This window comes from Eucyclogobius newberryi, unplaced genomic scaffold (genome assembly GCF_026437365.1).
Source record: "Eucyclogobius newberryi isolate DKJ021-1_F unplaced genomic scaffold, fEucNew1.0.hap1 SCAF_2, whole genome shotgun sequence".
In the NCBI taxonomy this organism is placed as follows: Eukaryota; Metazoa; Chordata; class Actinopteri; order Gobiiformes; family Gobiidae; genus Eucyclogobius; species Eucyclogobius newberryi.
The window spans coordinates 21396751-21416139 of record NW_027315834.1 but is presented as its reverse complement, the minus strand read 5'-3'; the positions used below and the strand labels follow the sequence as shown (position 1 = coordinate 21416139).

Sequence of the window (19389 nt, the reverse complement as noted above, 5' to 3'; positions counted from 1 at the left end):
AAACACAAACTTGGAAAAACATTTTATTTGGGGAATAGTAAAAGGGATATAACAAAAAGACAAGACAGAACTCTAATAGTCAACCATGTAAAATGCAACAAACCATATAAAGTACAATTGTATGCTTTAAAAATGACCTTGAAATTAAGTTTTAAATAAATACTTATATATTTTGACATGCTTATATTTTAGGAATTTACACTTCATTACAATAAAATCGGTGTGATTTCTTCATTATTGCACTTATGATGTAATGGGTTTGTCAGCAAGTTACATGCGCAGTGTCAAAGGTCAAACATTAAGAGACATGATGTGGCTTAACCATGTCTAATCAACATAGAAACAGAATCTGCCATAAACTTCTATTGCTTCTGTGCCTTTTATACATGTAAAAGACAGATTCAACAAAAAGTAAACAGGATACAAATATAAACACAAAACAAACTCACAACTTGTATTAAAAGTGAAGTTGAACAAAAGGCAGTTAAACAAACTAAAAGCAGAGCATGTGAAGGCTGCACGTGTTTCCAGCAGGGGGCGTGCTTTCAGACCTTTCATCAGATCTCAGCTGCACAGAACAGCCATTACTGTGTGTTCAGATGTCAAATATATATGTTTTGTTCAAATACTGACTTGGTCAAGAGCAGCACAGTATCAGTATGATAAGAGTTGTTCTGCCGTTGGTGTTGTACACTTACACTTTATACCAATGCACACAAAAGTGGCACATCAAAAGACAAACAGAAGCAATAAAATATCTACAGAATTCCTCATCCATCAGACTAAAAACTTCAAAGTAAAAAAGCTATTTGCTTACTAAATAGAATTTCTTACAGTAGGCAAAATGTCTATACAGCAATTAATTTAGGAATAAATGTGCTGATTGACAACTAAGCATTTAGCCAACCTTTAAATTACAGTTCGTTTACATACAGTACATATGAATATAACAAAAGTTGACAGCTAGACATTTTCATGTCTGCTGTGGGTGGAGCACAAACACTACAAGATACAAATCCATTACAGCAAACAAAAGCAGATGCCATGTAGACTGATACAATGAGAGGTTATAGGTTGTATTCCTTGTCAAGAATTCCAACAACTTCTCATACTGGGTCCAATAAAAAGTCATTCTTTTATGATTTACAGCAGTAGGAAAGGCAATGTCATGTTGTCTTACACAAAACGTTACTGCTTTGTTGGCTTTGTACCAATATTACTTCAGACCACTGTGTTCACTTTGTTCTCTGTGACATTAAAAAAGGTATTAGGTTGATCTCGTAAATTAGTTTTCCCAGTCAGTGCAAGGAAGGCCTTCATCCTCAGACTCAGACTCAGACTCGGGTGAGGCCTCCTTAATTCTCCTCAGTGCTTCATGAATGCTGCGTGTGAGTGCATCAGTCGAATGGGGGAAAGTCTTTCCATGGCGCTGCTGCTCGGGGCGAGCTCTCACCTTTCTCAGTCGAACACCTTGCCTGATTTGGGCCAGAATGTTATTGCCGTCGTCATCTGGGTCAGGGGCCAACACGCGGAGCTCAGCCTTTCTCAAATGAAAACTGCCCCTCTTCAACGAGGCCAGTACTTCATCCATGGGGGAACTCGCTGTGAAACAACATAGTGCCGTTATGTAAATGTTGCAATCAAACCTTTTAAATCATTGAACAGACGTCTAACCTCTTCTCCACTGTGATGAATCCAGTGACGAGGTCTTCCTCAGTTTTTTCCTTGCGGTCAACAGCTGGCTGCTGTCGAAGAATCGAGGGGAGAAAGGAGCTAGAGAGAACGAGGGACATTCAGAGTCACAGCGCTTCTGCTGCACTGGGCTGTTCTGGGCCGGTTCCTTCATAACGTCCTGCTGCTCCTCTATAGGAGGAGGAGGAGGAGGAGGCGGAGGAGGAGGTGGGATGTGACCCAAAGAGAAAGAAGGTGAGGCTGGAAGAGGAGGCACAGAAAAGAATGGAGGAAACAAGGCGGCATCTTGGAGAGCAGAGGCCGGGGGTAACGATGCAGCTTCACAGATGTGGGCTACAAGAGGAGCAGGAGCTTCAGACGTGAGGGAGGAGGAGCCGTCAGTCTGAACACTGGCCACTGTCATTATCGGCTCCAGACCTCTCCTCTTTGTCTGCGTCTGGCGGAAGCGACTGGACTTCAGCGTCACTTGACCTGGATAACGCTGAAGGACAAAAATAAGAACGTCACAAACACTGAAACCAAAAGCATATCAGCAAACTACAAACATTGATATAACACATCTCACTTGTCTAAGGCTGCGGAGTCTGTCCAGGGTGCGCTGTCTCTCCTGGCTCATGCAAGCACTTCTCTGAGCTTCATCATCAGCATCGCCCTAACAACACATTAGGAATACAGTAGAAGAATGTAAGGAAAAAGGAGTCATCTGGACTCTGTTTTAGAAATACAGATGTTTGGAGTTTAGGTAGCATACAACCATTATCTTTGATTTCCAAGTTAAAAGTGGCTAGTTTTGCCGACACGTTGTCAGGGGTGATGACATGCCTCTTACCTGATGCACTGGCTGGAGTTTGCTCTCACCAGAGTCGTCTGGTTTTTGCTGTGACCTCTGTTTGTGATTGGCTATACAGATTTCCTATAGAAACAACAAGTTTGAGAATGATGTAATTTGTCTAAACCGATGCGTTTTACTGTATTGAACAAACTAACCTTCTTATTTTTGAGGTAGACCTTTTTCGCAGTGATGCGGCCTCTGCGTGCTTCAAACTGCCTCGTCTTCTGTTGTAGGAGACTTAGTTCTTCATCTCCGAGAGGCGAGGGGGGGCTTAAAGCTTCTTCAACACCCTTCATGGCATCCGGACTTTCAAAAGCATCATAATAAACCACTTCATCTTGTCGCTCTGGTAAAATAGACAGAAAGTAAGTTTTCAAACCATCTTAAAACAAGTATTATCCATAAACGATGCTCACCAGACATCTGCCTGCGCAGACTTTGCAGCTGAGCAGTGAGCAGCAGCTCCTCACAGCGCAGCACCTCAGACTGGACATCATAGAGCTGCAGCTGGAGCTCGTAGTACAGCGCCTCCAGCTCGTCTACACGCAGCATGGCCTCTTCTCCACCGCGCAGACTCTGCATCTAAGCAGCAGAGCACAGCGTTTGACAACAGAAGGGCTGTGCCTCCAATCTGGCCATACGATACGCATCATTCACATGTCCCCACACTATGAGCATCTAGTGTCTTCTTTGACTTTGGCATTTCATAAAATTAACACAGCAACTTTCTGGTATTGATACTGAATCGTTCTCAGTGAAAGTATTGATCTTTTGGTATCACAGGGCACAAACCCCGTTTCCAAAATGAATAAACCACTTGTCACTTCTTATGAAAACAATCATTTAAAGTGGTCATTTATACTTAGACAGAATGGGTGCTCAGAGGTTCAGTGCTGCCCTCTACTGTCTTTACTGAATTAGCCAATTTGGCCAGTATTGACCTGGAAACCAACTGACCAGGCAACAATGCAAGCTCATTAATATGCAGGACGTAATCAAAATAACACAATACCAGTATCGGATTATCGATACCATTACAGTGACTCTGGAGTATTTTTTACTTTTACTTGATCTTTCTCTTCTTCAAACAAGGCGCAACAATCTTGTTCAGTTGTACTTGTAAAAAGGTTTACCTCCTCTTTTAAGCTATGTTTTCTTTGTTCCAGGCAGATCTCCTTTGCTCTCATCAGCTGCAGAGTTTCTTTAGACACGGCATACTGCAGGCGCTCCATGCGATCCACTGCTGCTGCCCAAGAAGATTTGCCAAACTTCTTCTGATCACCTTTCATCCGCTCGTATACGGCTGCATAAAAACACCAACAATAGATTGCATGAAACAGTTTCCAAGTGGACTACAGTTACATCATTACTTTGTAGTGAGTGGCTTTATTGGTCTCAGGTTTGTGTATGTAAAACATAATGTTCCATCACATTCACTTTTAAAACAAAAGATTAAGAATGTGTGGAATAATTGCCATTATTTTACCTTTCTGTGCGCGGGTGGTGGTTTCAAAAAACTTGACCGTCAGGTCTTGTATGGACATCACAGCAGCATGAGCCTTTTTCTGCCACTCCTCATCCTCCCTCCTGAAGCTCTCCACTCGCCGAGGGCCCAGACGCTCCGTCTCCAGGGAGATCTAGGCCAAGGGGCACAAGGTCAAGGGTCAATATGTATATTTGTATATTATATCTACAGGAATTCACCCAAAAACATTTGAGCTGCTGTAAGAAGCTTTGTTTGAGTAAGAACTGACTCCAGAATTGGGTGTGAATATTCCTCAAATCATCTGTGAAATATAAATCCCGATATCATCTTTCTAACTAAACCTGCTTCATTTAACAGTTCATGTGTTATGATTCCCTCCTAATCTCTGAGAGAGTTTCATAATGACCAATGGACAGAACAATGCCACGTGTTTTGTGGACAATCCTCCCTTTAAAAAGCATGTTCAGGGGCCCAGAGAGAGTAAGACTACCTCAATGTGACCCAGATGTGTATTATGAGCACAAAAATAGTCCAAGACTTTGGGATATGGGTGCATGTTTCTGCTGTGGTGTGTGTGGGCCAGCCGCACGTGAGCTCCACAGCAGTGAGCGGTTTGGGAGGGACAGTGGGAGGAGTGATGACATCAGGCTCTTTAGGGGAGACTGAAAGACTGCAACATTCAAGCTCCCCATGTAGAATTCTGATGTTTAGTCTGAAAGGGACAGTACCAGAGCAGGTTATAGTTTCACTGGTGCTTTTGTCACACTCTCGTGGAACACTGAGACGCAAAAAGCCAATGGAAGATTATTTATATCTGTCGGTGACAAAACACAGATGAAACTGAAATAGAAGCTCCAGTCAAGAGAGTAAAAGGTAACTTTAGGGCAGCAAGAGTAATCACACACATCACAAACTGTAATTAGAATGTAATGATTGATCCCCCATCTGTGCACAGACATGGAAAAGGATCTTGTGAGATTTATTTCCTGTGTTCGACAAAATGTGGTTAACGAGTAACTCCCTTTTGAGAAGCTGTAGTTTAAAACAAACAGTGCTGAAACGGCAGCAAAACTCAAACTGTGAAGACAAATTGTATCACATTATTTACTTATTATAAATTAAGTTTTGTCTCGTTCTCGTGGACCAAGGCTGAACGATTTGGGAAACATATCGAACAGCAATTTATTTATTTTTTGACAAGCTTTACGATTGTGAGATTTGCAATTTCTGTTTTGATGATTCTATTCAAAGTTGACACATTTATTATATTATTATTATTATTATGTTTTTTGTTTTTTATTTGTCAATAGTAGTTGAAAAACCGCATGGAAAAACATGTGCAAATGGCTCAGAGTGTACAATAAAACAAGAGAGGAAGGACAAACTACATGGATCACGTGCTTTCAGAAGTTTGTCGTTTGAGGAGGGAATTAAACTTCAAATATATATCCACTCAAAATTAAACTTAATCTTTCAGCTCGATCATGGAGTCTTGTCCATCTCATATATATATATATATATACATAATACATATTAAAAGTTTCATGGTGAATAAATCCAGCTACACTTGTGGTTTAGACATGCATGTTCTGAGAAGCATTAGTGTATTAATTTAGCATTCGTTTAATGTGGGACTCACTATAACGAGTAGTAAATGGCACTTGTCCAAAATGCTTCACACGTTTCAGTTCAAGCTCCAACAATATCATGAGTACCGGGACGACACCTGCTGATTGAAACCTATGCGACGCCGTAACTGGAGCCCATCGTGTTCAACAGTATCTCAGACAGGAAAAGCACATGTCTAATTCATGGCCGCCCGGTGACACGCCAGGAAACACGACACCCACCCGGCCCCGGCCTCGCGCACACCGAGGACATCGCACAATAACCGCCGTCCAACCAATACTCAGCAGCACCCTTTGTTCACGGGTGCACCGGAGTATCCACCTGTCAGTTACACGTCACTGCACACGCCCGGCCATTTGAGAGTGAAAACAAACTGTATTTGCATAAAGACTGGGCCGCGCTTCACCCGTCTGCTGAGGAGAGAGGTGTGTGTGTGTGCGTGTGTGTGTGTGTGTGTGTGTCTGGACTTCAGAGCTTAAACGAGCTTTAACTTCAGAGTTAAAACAAAGTTAGTCGCAAAACTCATCAATTATTGAAATAATTGTCAGCTAATTTAGCATTTGAACAATTGTCATCTGGACTATACACGGACTCCGAAACCGGCCGAGTGTTGAGTGACGAGACAAACTAGCAATTCAATCAAAATGACACGGGAAAAGTGTAAATGATCGTGAAACAGGATCTTCTTTAGCGCATAGAGCCAAATTGAGTGAATGTTTTATGTTTTATATTCATAGGACTGAGGCGATCCAAGCAACTTACCGATGACTCAAAAGAATAACCACTAAACTAAAAACGATTGTTAGTGGACTTTTCTTCTGTGTTTTTAGTCCATTTGTACCCGAAACCGAGCAGCTGAAACCTGCTGTAATTCTAGCGAGCCGCTGACACTGAGGTGCTGTGTGTGTTTTTCCCCAGGTCGTGCATTGTTTTTGCATTTCCGCCCAAACTGCTTCTCTTTGCGAGTGCATTAACCGCCTCTAGTGGCGTCCAGCGTTTATTTGCATGCAGCTTTGTTTTCAACTGTTGGAATATTCTCCCGGAGCAGGTGGCAGGGCTCAACGTGATGGCACTGCAAACACAAATGTGCTGGCGGAGGCTTTATGGAGTGCGTCTGAGAATATGTCAGCGTTTGTCTCGACGTGTTCCTGTACAACGCTTCATTGGAAAAGGCTGAAAGATGATTCAGTCAAAAGAACACGCCAAAAACAGAACATATGGTACACTCCCTGCTTGGGTGCCTAAATCTCTGTGGCCAGTGACTAATGCTGATAAGCGGCCTGTGTTGAACAGTTAATAACAGCCGAGTCACTTTATCTTCTACAAAGTGAATGAAATATGGCGTTTGTGGTGCAGTGTTTCCCACGACTTCTTCTCCATTCTCACTTCTCAACATTCTTTGTCAAAGGAATGTGGCTCTTACCCTAAACATGTCTTAAAGTAAAGGACAATTGAAATATTTATGATGTGCACAGACGTCTTTAGAGGGACAAATGTATGACGCCGAACTAATATACAACGTGGAGAAAGAACCTAGAGGAGTCTCGAAGCAAATTTGATAACGTTTGTATATGCATTTTGTGATGTGTACATTTCAGCCCGATTACAAAAAATACAGAGCAAATGTAGAGAGAGTGTGTTTAGTGGCTGCAGCTATAATACTTGTGTCGCTTGTTAAGCCGCTCTGGCCGGGACAAAGAGCCCCTCTGACTGATCTTCTGCCCTCCACTGCCCCCAGATGGCACCGCGCACAGGCCACCGTCACTCTGGTGCTACGCTCACCGTTACTGTGGCATTGTGGGTGGGTGTGTGTGAGTGGCACCTTTATCTGTTGTCTCCGCAGCATTGCCAGTTCCCTCATGTCTCTGAAGGGCTGCAGCAGGTAGTGGTACAGCTGCGTGGTGGCCTCCAGGAGCTCGCCGTAGGCCTCATCTTCCTCGGGGTAAACGTGCAACAGCTCCACCATGCTGTCTATGGCTTTGTGCTTCTCCAACACCTGCAGCGACACAATGAGCAGGGCGATCGTTAAAGGGGACACATGAAGAAGTCAAACAGAGTGTACGTTTAACCGCGCTGTAACGGCGTTCCCTCATCACGTCTACTCAGAGTTGTATTTGATTGATTCGTGTTTGAGTGGGCCGGTATTGTCCTGCATTCGAGGTCAGAAAGTATCCGTTGTCACCTACCCCCCATCTCTGCCCACTTCTCTGTACTTTACTTGCAATTGTTCAAAACATTCAGACGCCAGGTCATGCAAATTGGGTTCAAAAAGGTTCACCGAGCCGTTTTATAACAATAAACATGCAAACAATGTTAAGTGAAATGTCACTATGAGGAGGCTTAACAATTTGGGGGAAATATCTACCGTATTTTCCGGACTATAAGTCGCACCTTTTTTTCATAGTTTTGGCTGGGGTGCGACTTATACTTATACTCCAGAGCGACTTATATGTGATATTATTTGATTTTTTTTTTTTTTTTTTACTTTATTTATTTCAATTCTGTGTTATTCACGTTAACATAAAGTACCATCACAATCAAAAAGGAGCATAGTAAAGAAAACATTTTTATAAACATCTGCCCCTTTTATTAGTAGACTTGTGTTCTGATAATCGAATTCTGTTTCCATTTTAAAATCGTCCAGGAGAATTGACAAAAAGACATGCATTTCAGAACATGTTTGTACAGATCTAAAGTACAGGCAGGATACTTAGTTGGTTGTTTTTGTGTCACTTAAAAAATGTCAGCATTTGCTAATTCTATTCAAGTCGCAATTTCGATTGGATTGCAATTCATCTGGCAACACTGAATACAGTCAAAAAAGTACAACATGTCTTACTTCGCTGCCACTTCAATAGACGGCTTTTCATTATTAAAAAAGGTTTAGCAACGTATTGACACACACACACAGACACACAGACACAGACACACAGACACACAGACACACACAGACACACAGACACACAGACACACACAGACACACACACAGACACACAGACACACAGACACACAGACACACAGACACACACAGACACACAGACACACAGACACACAGACACACACACAGACACACAGACACACACACACACACACACACACAGACACACAGACACACACACAGACACACAGACACAGACACACAGACACAGACACAGACACACACAGACACACAGACACACACACACACAGACACACAGACACACAGACACAGACACACAGACACACAGACACAGACACACACACACACATCGTGTATGATTGGTAGGAACGATGCCGTGGGACTAGTCTGATAATAATACGTTTGAATAGCTTGGCCTTGGCTGTCGCTGATTCGATCCACAAACGTGGCATTGTCCCCGAGACAAGCCTGGTCAAAACGTCTATTGTACACTCAGAAACGCTCCGTGTTGCATCCGTCGCCAACGCCGACCGCTGACGACAGACACCACAGTACGTCTTCCTCACATCTTATTCAAATGTGCTCCGGGCGATGTTTACTGTAACGCCCGGGGCCGTGGACGTGAATGGGGCCGTTATGAGGAGAACTCCAGGTCGGTGTGTCCACAGCTCAACTGAGGGTCCGGCGCGGGGGGGACACACACTGCACGATTCAGCTCGGACACTGCTCCTTCTGTTTACCATGGGTCTGTGTCTCGTGTCCCTGGTAACCACTACATCCCGATTCCTGCCCGGGCCGCCGCGGGAAAAGCCCTGCGCTGAAGGAAACTAATCCACGGAACAATCCCAATCGGTAATAAAATAAATCCATGGTCGACTAAAGACACGCCCCCGTAGATCGATTAAAAAGGTATTAAAGCATGTATCTCTGCCCCGAACTGCGCTCGAGCGTCTACAACCGCACAGGAGTTCACGCAAAAACAACACTTTGTACAGAAAAGTACACATAAAGAAAGTATTCATGTGTAAAAAAAAGGCACGTTTAACTTCCAAATCTTCAGCTAGCTCACTCCTCACCGCTACTGTCCCACACAAATCCTCATCATTTAAAATAATGAGTCAACCAACACAACATTTGGTCGACTTAATCACAATCGAGCGATTAATCGACGAAACAACCCTAATTATTTCACCTCGGACGTGTAATTACCGAAAACGAAAGCCAGATAAAATGTCCTAAAGTGCAACTTGTCAATATGAAGGTACCCAGGAGAATTGTATGATCGTGATGTTGTGACGTAAAGTTTGCAGAATAATATGGAGAACCTGAAGTATGTTTGAATCGGGCTACAAGTGCAACCCTGTGATTTTTAGGTTTTTAATAATAATCAATGTGACCTAGAACTAAAAAAATATATAATCATGTCAATTTTAGAAGCCAAATTAAGTGTTTTTAATTCAATCTATGGTTTAAACAATACCAAAAGAACTGAAGAGCTTAAGAATGAATAATACTGTAATTGTGACTATTTTAGAAGACAAAAATGTGTTTTTAGTAATGTATGTTTTTTGTCACGTTGACATTATTTTGTCATTGGGACAGTTCTAATAGTGGAAGAGTGATGTGTTTGTCATTGCAGTTATGAGACTTTCTTCAGAGAACATCTTCAGACACCTGTAAAAAAGAATCACTTGATGGAAATCCTGTCACTTATAAAAACATCCTTCCAAATGAAATGAAACTGGACCGCGTCAGACACCAAATGCTGGTCCTTGAGAAGATTAAGCTTCAGCCTAAAAACGCACAATAAAGTATCTCAAAACCCATATGTGAAGTTGGCTAATTATTGTGTACATCTTATGCTGTAACTACTAGTCAATCCTTTATCATGTTTGTGCCCGTGTGGTATTGAGGCAAAAGCTCAGCTAGGATAATATTATATACAGGCTGCGAAATAGAAGGGGGCCCGGGGCCCGCAAGCAGTTGAATCTCCGGCGGGCCCGCGGTTTGAAATAGGAGGGGGCCCGCCGTGCCCCTCCTCGAAAAAAATCAAGATTTAACTAGTAATTTGGCCATATTCAGGGCATTTTCATCGTTTAAGTTTTGTTTTGACAGACATGCCCACGTCGCACGTCTTCTCGCTTCTCATTGGCCGAGCGGTCTCCGCGATGTAATATCGATAAAAGCGGGCATCTGATTGGCCGCTGCGTTCGTGTTGCGTTCACGTGTCCTCGGAAATGCCCCGTCTAATTTTCGGGGCAATGTATATATGTTAGTAGTTTATTTTGTAGGACTTGATTTCATATATTCCACAAGATCTCCTTGTGTCAAATGCTGTAAACAGTATTTATTTTGTATATAAGAAACATTATTATATTGAATTAAACAGTTTTAAAGATCATGATCTCTGGTTTATATGATTCAGTATTTGTGCTCTTCATATCAAATAACAGATAAAAGTACTTTAAATTGTTTTACATGCTAATAACCAGGTTTAAAACAACACATTTATCTTGTTCTTATGACGCTGCGATGCCGCGCGCGCTTGTGGGCCCCTGAAATTGCTTGGGGGCCCCTAACCAGGCCCCTAACTTTGAAAATCTATTTCTCAGCCTGATATCTCTGATCCTCTGCCCCCTCTGTCCCTCTCTGTCCTCCTCTGTCCCGCTCCTACCTCCTCTGTCCCTCTCTGTCCCTCCTTGAGATTTATATATTTTTGTCAATATTGTTCACTCACATTTATCTCTAATATCATATATAATATATATATATATATATATATATATATATATATATATATATATATATATATATATATATATATATATATATATATATATATATATATATATATATAGGCAGAGGGGGCAGAGGAGGGACAGAGCAGGACAGAGGAGGGACAGAGGAGGGACATAAAATGACTAAACAAGCTGGTCAGGAGGAAAGATAAGTCCAGGGCTCATGAGTGACTGAGTGTAGGAGTGAAACCACATATCACATATACTTTTTCATTAGTAGTGCTGTGTAATTTATCAAAAAGGGTTGTCTAAAGTATCGAAGATCTGATACTAATCAATACTAGGCCTTCTTTTCTAGCGATTATTCTTTTGATTCATCAATTTGTTTTATAGATCATCTGATAAAAAGATTTGACCCAGATGAAGCTGAAGTGAAGCTGTCTGAGGATCCTGGTGGAACACATTTATGGTGTTTTCATTAAACAGACAAAATGTTCACATTTCCTTGTCTTTTTCATAAAATTGCAGCTCAATTTTCTCAGCTCATGGAATGTTTAGGAACTGAGACCAGTTAACGATTACTAAATTAGTTTACGATCATTTCAATAATCGATTAGATACTCTTTTGAACACATATCAATACCACATTAACAGGGAAAAAAAGTGTTAGAATGATCAGAACTTAAAGTGATAAGACCACATGGGAACATAAAGAAAGTGTTATTATTTTTGTTGGACCGAGTTATGTGAGTGCTACAGCCTGCTTGCCCTGATAAACACCAGTAGAAACATGTTGGTACGTCCCTGTTATAAATGAGTTACAAGTATGTCGGAGTGCATCGGACCTCCTCTCTTCACGACAATTATTATTTAGTCTATTGACATAGAATGCATTGTTTTTTTGTTGTTTGAAAATACCAAAAAGTTTTTTCAAAAGAAGTTAAAGCTTTTCCTTTTCACACAATAATGCACTTCAGGGATGGAGTTAAGATTTGATTACTAATTATGGTAATGATAGCGGTAGTATAACTAATAATAATATTATGTAAGTGTTATTTTTCTTGTTTTTGTTTCAGTGAATGAGCTATTTACTGCTGTTTTCTTTTTCACTCTGTATGTATATGTAGGTATGTATGTATATGTATCTATGTGAGTGTATATATATATATATATATATATATATATATATATATATACTGTATGTATGTAGGTAGCTATATATAATACCTTGGGCTTTCGTGTGTGTGTGTATGTGTGTGTGAGGTATGTGTGCATTTGTTTAGGGGTGTGAGTGTGTGTGTGGTATATAAAGAAATGTATGTAATGAATTTGAGGAGACCCCAGGAAGAATAGCAACTGGTTTGCAGGAGCTAATGGGGATCTTAAAAAACTAAACTAAACTAAACAAAAAAAAAGACCCTTTTTAATAATAATATTTTTAGTATAACATTGGTATAACTATGGAGCCTAGGGGTGGGCGATACTGACAAAAATTAATATACTGATACTAGTGGTGTGCCAAAATATCAAAGTATTGTGATGCTAAATTTGGTGATACAGTATCGATATTGTGGGCTGCTGTATCGATACCGATACCGATACCGATATCGAACCATGAGTCATTTTTGGTATAATTTCCATAATTATTTTGTGACCGCACTACAATTTAGTTGCTTGTTTAAAGAAAGGAAACTTGTTTACACAAACCATTTGACATTTTGACTCTTTTGGTTATTAAAATTGGTATATTTCATTTTGAGTTTGCGCAGGTCGGGATTTAACAAAGAAAAACGTTGTTCAAATGTATTGGGTTCTTTAAAGAAAATAGTGATATATCGTAGAATATATGAGCAATATATCAATTAAAACATGTATGGCAAAATTGTGATATTATTGTATCGGGAGCCTTGTATCGTGTATCGCATCAAATCGTGAGGGACCCTGTGATTCCTGGCACACTGATAATTGTGGTCAGACAATATTATTTCAATCCAACACAAATGTGCTCAAACATGTCTTTCAACGTATTGGTTGAGGTTTGCTTATCAGACAAATGTAAAATGTCTGTAAAATGAATCACAAAAGTGCTGACATATCACCTCATACCTTCATTTGAAATCTTACAACATCACTTTTTCTAATTTTTCACTTCAAGCAGCTCTTTTTGTGCATTATTTTTGCTTTTTTTTTTTTTTTACCATAAACAACATACGCGATGTTAAAATGTTGCATATCTCACAATATGATCTAAAATGTTATGTATTGCCCATTTCTACAGCCTTTTTTGTGCTGATACGTCTCCTACTTTCTTTTTGTCTTAAGAATTTTTGTCCTTTATGTGTGAAATGGGAGAGAAGAGCAGGGAGGACATTCAGCAAATTGTCTGAGCCAGGAATCGATCCCAGGGCGCTGCACAGAGCCTGGCATATGTGCTGCTGCTTGTACCACTTTCAATTCATCCTTTTGTTTCCTAATTTAAAACTCACTGATACTCAAACTTGTCTCTGTGTAAATAATTATTCAAATCTAAATTATGATTAAAATATCCCAAATAATAATTATTTCCATAATCGATCAGTCCTAGTGAAAATATGAATTTAACTCTTGTCATCGTTAAGGTTAAAGTATACTTTATATTGTAAATATGTGTATTCCTATTTTTATCTCCATGGCATGTCCAGCTTCTTATTAATAATACACATGAAATACAGGTAGTAAGAGTATTGATCTCAACTGTGAGATCAATAAAGTCAATAAAGTTCTATCTTACACTGTATTTTTAAATGAGAGTAAAGGAGAGTATTTTATGGTAGTAATAAAACTTTTATAAACAAATAGGGTTATAAGTGAGTTTATAAGTTTGGGTTAGGGTAATGACTGCATCATTATGTATTTAGTATATCTGAGTCTGTTTAAGGTTTACTTTAGTTTACTACATGAACTCAACATGAACCAATACAAAGATTCCAGGACATGTAAAAATGTGTTGTTTGTTCCAGACACTAATGATAGCCATGATTCTGAACACTTTAAAGTGAGTTGTTCTGAGGAAACTACCAATTATGAGTCAAACTGGATTGCCTGACATACTTCAGTGGTTATGAAAGTTTAATAGTTGCTGTTTTTTCACATTGACAAAAGTCAAACGGAAATGGATCTCAACAACAGCTGTTGAAACAGTGAATACTCCAACTCCACCTTTAATTGTTCTGTCGTGTTTTCAGAGGAACTCCCTTCATGAGCTCAGCTACAGTGTGATGCCTGGCCTGAGAGGATCATATTACAGCCATGTGCAGCAACAGATGGTGGCTCACAGAGGACAAAGAGAGGAGGAGAGAGGAGAGAGGAGGAGAGAGCAGGCCTATGTCAAACACTTTCAAGTTTAAAACAAGAGTGCTTGTGTTTTAGTTTGCTTTTCCATCACAGGGTAAAGAAGTGTGTTTGCAGTTCTAACAGGATAATAAACACTAGTATATGAATACCTCGTGCATGTGTCTCTTGGCCCTCTCCAGGGCATCCTCGTAGCCCTTCTGCCTCAGTTCACTCAGGCTCTCGTAGTATTCCTCGGTGTCGTCGCCCTCTGAGAACAGCACCTGTGACAGGATCTTCCAGCCGCAGGTGTCGAGGGCATGGCCCAGGTAGACCTGGAGCTGGTAGCACAGAGCATCTCTCTCTCGCTCTGATAAGGCTGAGGACCCAAACACCACCGTCCACACGCCGAGCTGCTCCTCTGGGAACGGAGGCAGACACGGCTCCAGGTCCTGGTTGACGGCGCACAGCTGGAGATGGACCGCGCGCAGGTCCTGGAAGGAAAACAGGCCGGCCCAGCTGAAGTCCTCGTGCCCGCTGTCCTCACCGTCCACCACGCCCACAGGGGACAGCAGCCCCTGCATGTCCACAGGCTCTAACACTTCCATGTCCACTGCTTTAGGAGTCACCACAATGTCCCAGGAGCCCATATTGTGGCTCACGTTATCAGTCGTTTTGGAGCGCGCAGTCTTGGAGGACTTCTTGTCCCAAGCCTCACCTTTTGCGGCTCTGCCTTTTGGGAAAGAATGAGGTCTTACTCTGGCCTCCTGATTCACTTCATCTTGTTTGGTCCCGACACCATTTGTGTTGTGTTTTTCTGCCACGGAGGCGCCATGCGCAGGAAGCGCAGGGTCGCACTCGAGCAGAGGGTCCAGAAAAGTAGTCCTTCTTTGCACCGTCCTGTTATGACAGGTTATGGCAAACTTTTCCTCAATGTCGTTCCAGGCCACAATAAAAACAAATTTATGTCTCTCTTTTTCGTCAAAGACTTTGGGGCGGACAGAGACCCATCCCGACTCAAAGTTATCTTCCATCGTGAATGACATTTCATCCAGCCAATAAAAGGGACACGTAGATTAGCGTTAGCCACAAATCCTCTGACTCCGAGGCTAAGACTGCTGCTAGCTCACGACGGACAGCTCACAAGGCCCGAAATAAAAGCACAAAACTGCGTTAATTTTGGCAATAACGCGTTTGGCGTCAAACAGTGACGACACATACAATATATCCAGCTTTGTTTGCGTCCAGAGCACTCGTAAAAAACAGGCTGTCCTCTCGGCGGACGTGAGGCGTCAGACATTTATTCCGCGTCCAGCGCCATAAAGACGGGGAAAAGGCTCCTTCATAGCGCAGATATTACAGGTTGTCATTACACCAGAAAGCCTCGTTCACCTGGAGATACTTTAGCGCGGTCCGTGTCTCTTTGTCCGCACAAACAAAGCGGTGGCGCTGCTGCTCTCTTTTCAGTCACGTGTGCGCCTCTGTTTACAAGCAGAGGTACGTGCGCGTTGTCGAATCCGGGGCGGGGCTTCTCTATTAGGCCCCTCCCTCAAGTGTTGCATTTACTGCCAGTGGGAAAACTGGGAAGAGCCATTACAAGAGAATTTATGAAAACTTCATTGTATTTTCTGCAACAACATATTCCAAAAGTCCAACATTTCATTCAAAAAACATTTTCGAATCACACTTTGAATGTTGTTTAAACAGATCGCTTGCTTGTTGTTGTCACCTGCTGGAGAAATGTGGCCATTACAACTGGGACATTTCTTTATGTTGTCCGTGTCACTGACTCATTTATACATTAATCGTTTAACAGCCACAGATATCTTAAAATATAGCCTATAATTTTAGCTCGTTTTTTGTATAGTTCTGCTCAAAGAGATATAATGTATAGTTATATATAATAATATAACAGCTAGTATGTAATATATTGTAATATGACATTGTGATATAATGATGGTTATGATAATATAATACTGTTGAACTTTGTTGTAATGGATACATCCACACACTCAGCCACAACTCTGAAATAGCTAATTCAAATCTTTCAGTCAAAATGGGCCACAAAATCAAGTTTCCTCATTATTGTGAAATCAAAGCAAACAGATCTTTAGTTCAGACATTTAATACACGTTATTTTTCAGGTAGTGCAAAGTTGTTCTTGAACTTCATGTGAAATGTATTTTGAAGATTTAATACAGTCTATCTAAGAAAACAGACTTGCCAGTCATAAAATGGTCCTAGTTTAGCTTCAGTCTTGTTAGTGGGCATGTAAACGGGGGAATGGTGACAACCCTCAGTGTGTCACTTTAGTGCTTAGCTTTGTCAAAGAGTGCCTTCAGTTGATCTCCGGATGTGGCTTCTTTTTGCTGCATAAGATCAGCATGACCTTTAGTAATACCCCAGGCATCAGGCTTAGACAAGGATGAACAATAGGGGCGGCCAGACGCAGGCTTCAACTGCTCCCAGTAGTCACGACGAGCCCTGTTAGTAAAGTTTATGTTATTTATATTATTTTACAACAGCGTCTCCTTTCTATGAGATATTCAATACCAACCTAGCTCTGACCCAAGGCTTTGTGTGCATCTCCAGGCCACTGCCCCAAGATCCATGTTTCTCTGAACCAGCTGGAAGATTTGCCCTCTCCACTGCCAGCTCTTCAGACAGGGCACGGACGTGGTAAGGTTCAAAACCACAACAGCCCCCAATGTAACGAATACCAGCATTGTAAGCTTCTCTGGCATATCTCTGCATTTCCCATCTGGTCAAGATTCTTGGTTCAAGAGCTGAAAACAAGATTTGCATGTCTCATGATCCTATGACATGACACAGACAATACAAAAATAAAATAAAATACCAAATGGGAACTCTGGCAGATCAATGAAGCCTTGTCGATTACAGTCTGGTGTATGGAAAGCTAGAGGCTGGCACATGTAGTGAGCTTTGAGGCCGGCTTTTTCCACTCCCTCCTTCATCATTTTGACAGTCTTCACACAGGTCTCAGGGTCAAAGTGACAGTTGATGCCAACTATGTCAGCTCCTACAGAGAAAATAATGATCAAGGATCAGAAAGGGCACGATAAGCACAATGTTACTTTTCTGGTCAAGGTTCTGGCACCCACTTGTATCCATGGAGATGTTATTGCTTTGCTGAGAATGTTCCACAGACATGTATGGCATTATCCATCCCCAAGGAGACAAGCAGGTGATGCCATTGGGCAACGTTACAATTCAGATATGCAGAGAAGTGAGCCTGCTTTCAGTAAGAAAGCATATACATGTAATGTGTGTAATTTAATAAATGCAATATATTGGTTAATTGCCGCACTATGGAACATTTCAGACAATGCAATAACTTATCCACCATCAAAGTTACATAGTGCACTTTTAATATTATGTCAGCGTTCTATGCATTATTTTTCTATCCTGCCACTAGACGGCGCCACTAATTGGCTTTGGGGTATTTTGTGGGGTGTCATTCACGTTGCACTGAATCTAACCTTTTCCAAATAAGTATTCATACCAGCTTTGACGAGTTTAACAGCACAGTCTCCTGGGCTGATGTTGTTCAGGTCTCCCTCTGGTCCAATGCACATAGTAGCAGCTACTGGCTTTCCAGTGGCTTTTAGAGCCTGCACTGCCCACACTGCCTCTTCTACGTGTTCAAAGTACTACAGACACACACATTGAACCGGCATGACATTTGAAAATCAAGCATTTGTATAAGCATCAGATCCACATTAAAATAACCCTTACTTCAGCAATCAGGAAGTCGACATCTTTCTTGATAAAGACATCCAGCTGCTTCTTAAAGACTGCCTTGACCTCATCCTCACTCTTGCAGCTGAGATAAGCTGGGGTCTGAGAGACGCCTCCTGCCACCAAAGCATCTCCTTCATTGGCCACTTCCCTGGCCAGTTCACAGGCGAACTCGTTGATTTGCTGGCCCTGTAGTTAAATGGAGGATAGTGTTATTTGAGGTGGTTTAAATGTGTGCCCTTATGTTGGGCACAAGCCAAATCTCTTAAGTTTCTGTCAAGATGCCACACCCTTTCTGACAATTCTGGACATGATAGACCAGCTGCAGCCGGCCTTCTATTAACAGATAACTCACCGTAAAGCGTTGAGTGTGGCCCCTGTTCTCCAGTTTATCATCACTGGCGTAGAAAGTGAAGGTCTGCATGACATTGGAGCCGGCCCTAAGGAACTCCCTGTGCAGCTGTCGGACTGAATAAACCAAAAACGTGCGGTCAAAAGTGTGTCAATGGATTTATAGAGTTGATTAGAAAAAAAAGACAGGTGCCTCTTACCAGCTTCTGGGTTCTCCGCGGCCGCCTCGGGGGTCCACGGTCCCGCCTTCACGTAGCCCCGCTTCTCAAGAGCGAAGACAAAACCCCCATCCCCGATTATGATTTCTCCAGCACCCAGGCGCTCCAGAATACCCTGCAAGTTTACATGCACAAATGAAGCACTGGAGATCTCAACGAAAGAGATAACGAAATCACTTTAAAAAAGAAGTTGGTTAATTCAATCAAGAAGGCGCGTCAAACTTGCAGAGCTGCGCTCACCTTCTTTCCTGCGGGGGCCATTGTCTTGGAGTGAGGACGGCTCTTCTCAGACAGAACTGCTGAGTTTGGGAAGGACCTTTCGCAGACATCCATGCCGTATTTATACATCATGGGGGGAGTGGTGTGATGTCACTGTTACCCCACTCCCCCAGTCTATTGTAGGCTACAAGGCATGGCAAGTTTATTTGAACACAATTCATATACAAGGCAATTTAAAGTGCTTCACACAACAGAAA

The 19389-nt window shown here is 41.7% G+C and overlaps 2 protein-coding genes across 2 annotated transcripts; both read right to left on the bottom strand.

Moving 5' to 3' along the window:
- Window positions 1-10: 10 nt before the first annotated feature.
- jmy (junction mediating and regulatory protein, p53 cofactor) lies at window positions 11-16077 on the bottom strand. The gene is made up of 10 exons (XM_072454409.1): window positions 14759-16077; window positions 7462-7635; window positions 4011-4161; window positions 3658-3827; window positions 2941-3106; window positions 2680-2870; window positions 2522-2605; window positions 2258-2344; window positions 1675-2173; window positions 11-1602 (listed from the first exon to the last, which is right to left on the bottom strand). The coding sequence occupies exons 1-10, from the start codon at window positions 15629-15631 to the stop codon at window positions 1286-1288; spliced, it is 2712 nt and encodes a 903-aa protein (XP_072310510.1). The 5' UTR covers window positions 15632-16077; the 3' UTR covers window positions 11-1285.
- A 617-nt stretch (window positions 16078-16694) lies between these two features.
- Window positions 16695-19252, bottom strand: bhmt (betaine-homocysteine methyltransferase). Its single transcript, XM_072454404.1, has 8 exons — window positions 19154-19252; window positions 18896-19028; window positions 18700-18812; window positions 18342-18533; window positions 18109-18256; window positions 17443-17625; window positions 17143-17371; window positions 16695-17069 (listed from the first exon to the last, which is right to left on the bottom strand). Exons 1-8 carry the CDS (start codon window positions 19244-19246, stop codon window positions 16895-16897), a joined length of 1266 nt encoding a protein of 421 aa, XP_072310505.1. The 5' UTR covers window positions 19247-19252; the 3' UTR covers window positions 16695-16894.
- Between the last annotated feature and the right edge of the window lie 137 nt (window positions 19253-19389).

Bases quoted from the DNA above. Each gene is read 5' to 3' on its own strand.
- jmy (XM_072454409.1), bottom strand. From the start codon at position 15,631: ATGTCATTCACGATGGAAGATAACTTTGAGTCGGGATGGGTCTCTGTC. The intron at 4,162-7,461 runs GTGCCACTCACA...CCCTTGGCCTAG, and splicing joins TGCGGAGACAACAGATAAAG to ATCTCCCTGGAGACGGAGCG. The intron at 2,174-2,257 runs GTGAGATGTGTT...TTTGTCCTTCAG, and splicing joins GACTCCGCAGCCTTAGACAA to CGTTATCCAGGTCAAGTGAC.
- bhmt (XM_072454404.1), bottom strand. From the start codon at position 19,246: ATGGATGTCTGCGAAAGGTCCTTCCCAAACTCAGCAGTTCTGTCTGAG. The intron at 19,029-19,153 runs GTGAGCGCAGCT...GTAAACTTGCAG, and splicing joins TGGCCCCCGCAGGAAAGAAG to GGTATTCTGGAGCGCCTGGG. The intron at 17,070-17,142 runs GTTGGTATTGAA...CTTTACTAACAG, and splicing joins AAGCCTTGGGTCAGAGCTAG to GGCTCGTCGTGACTACTGGG.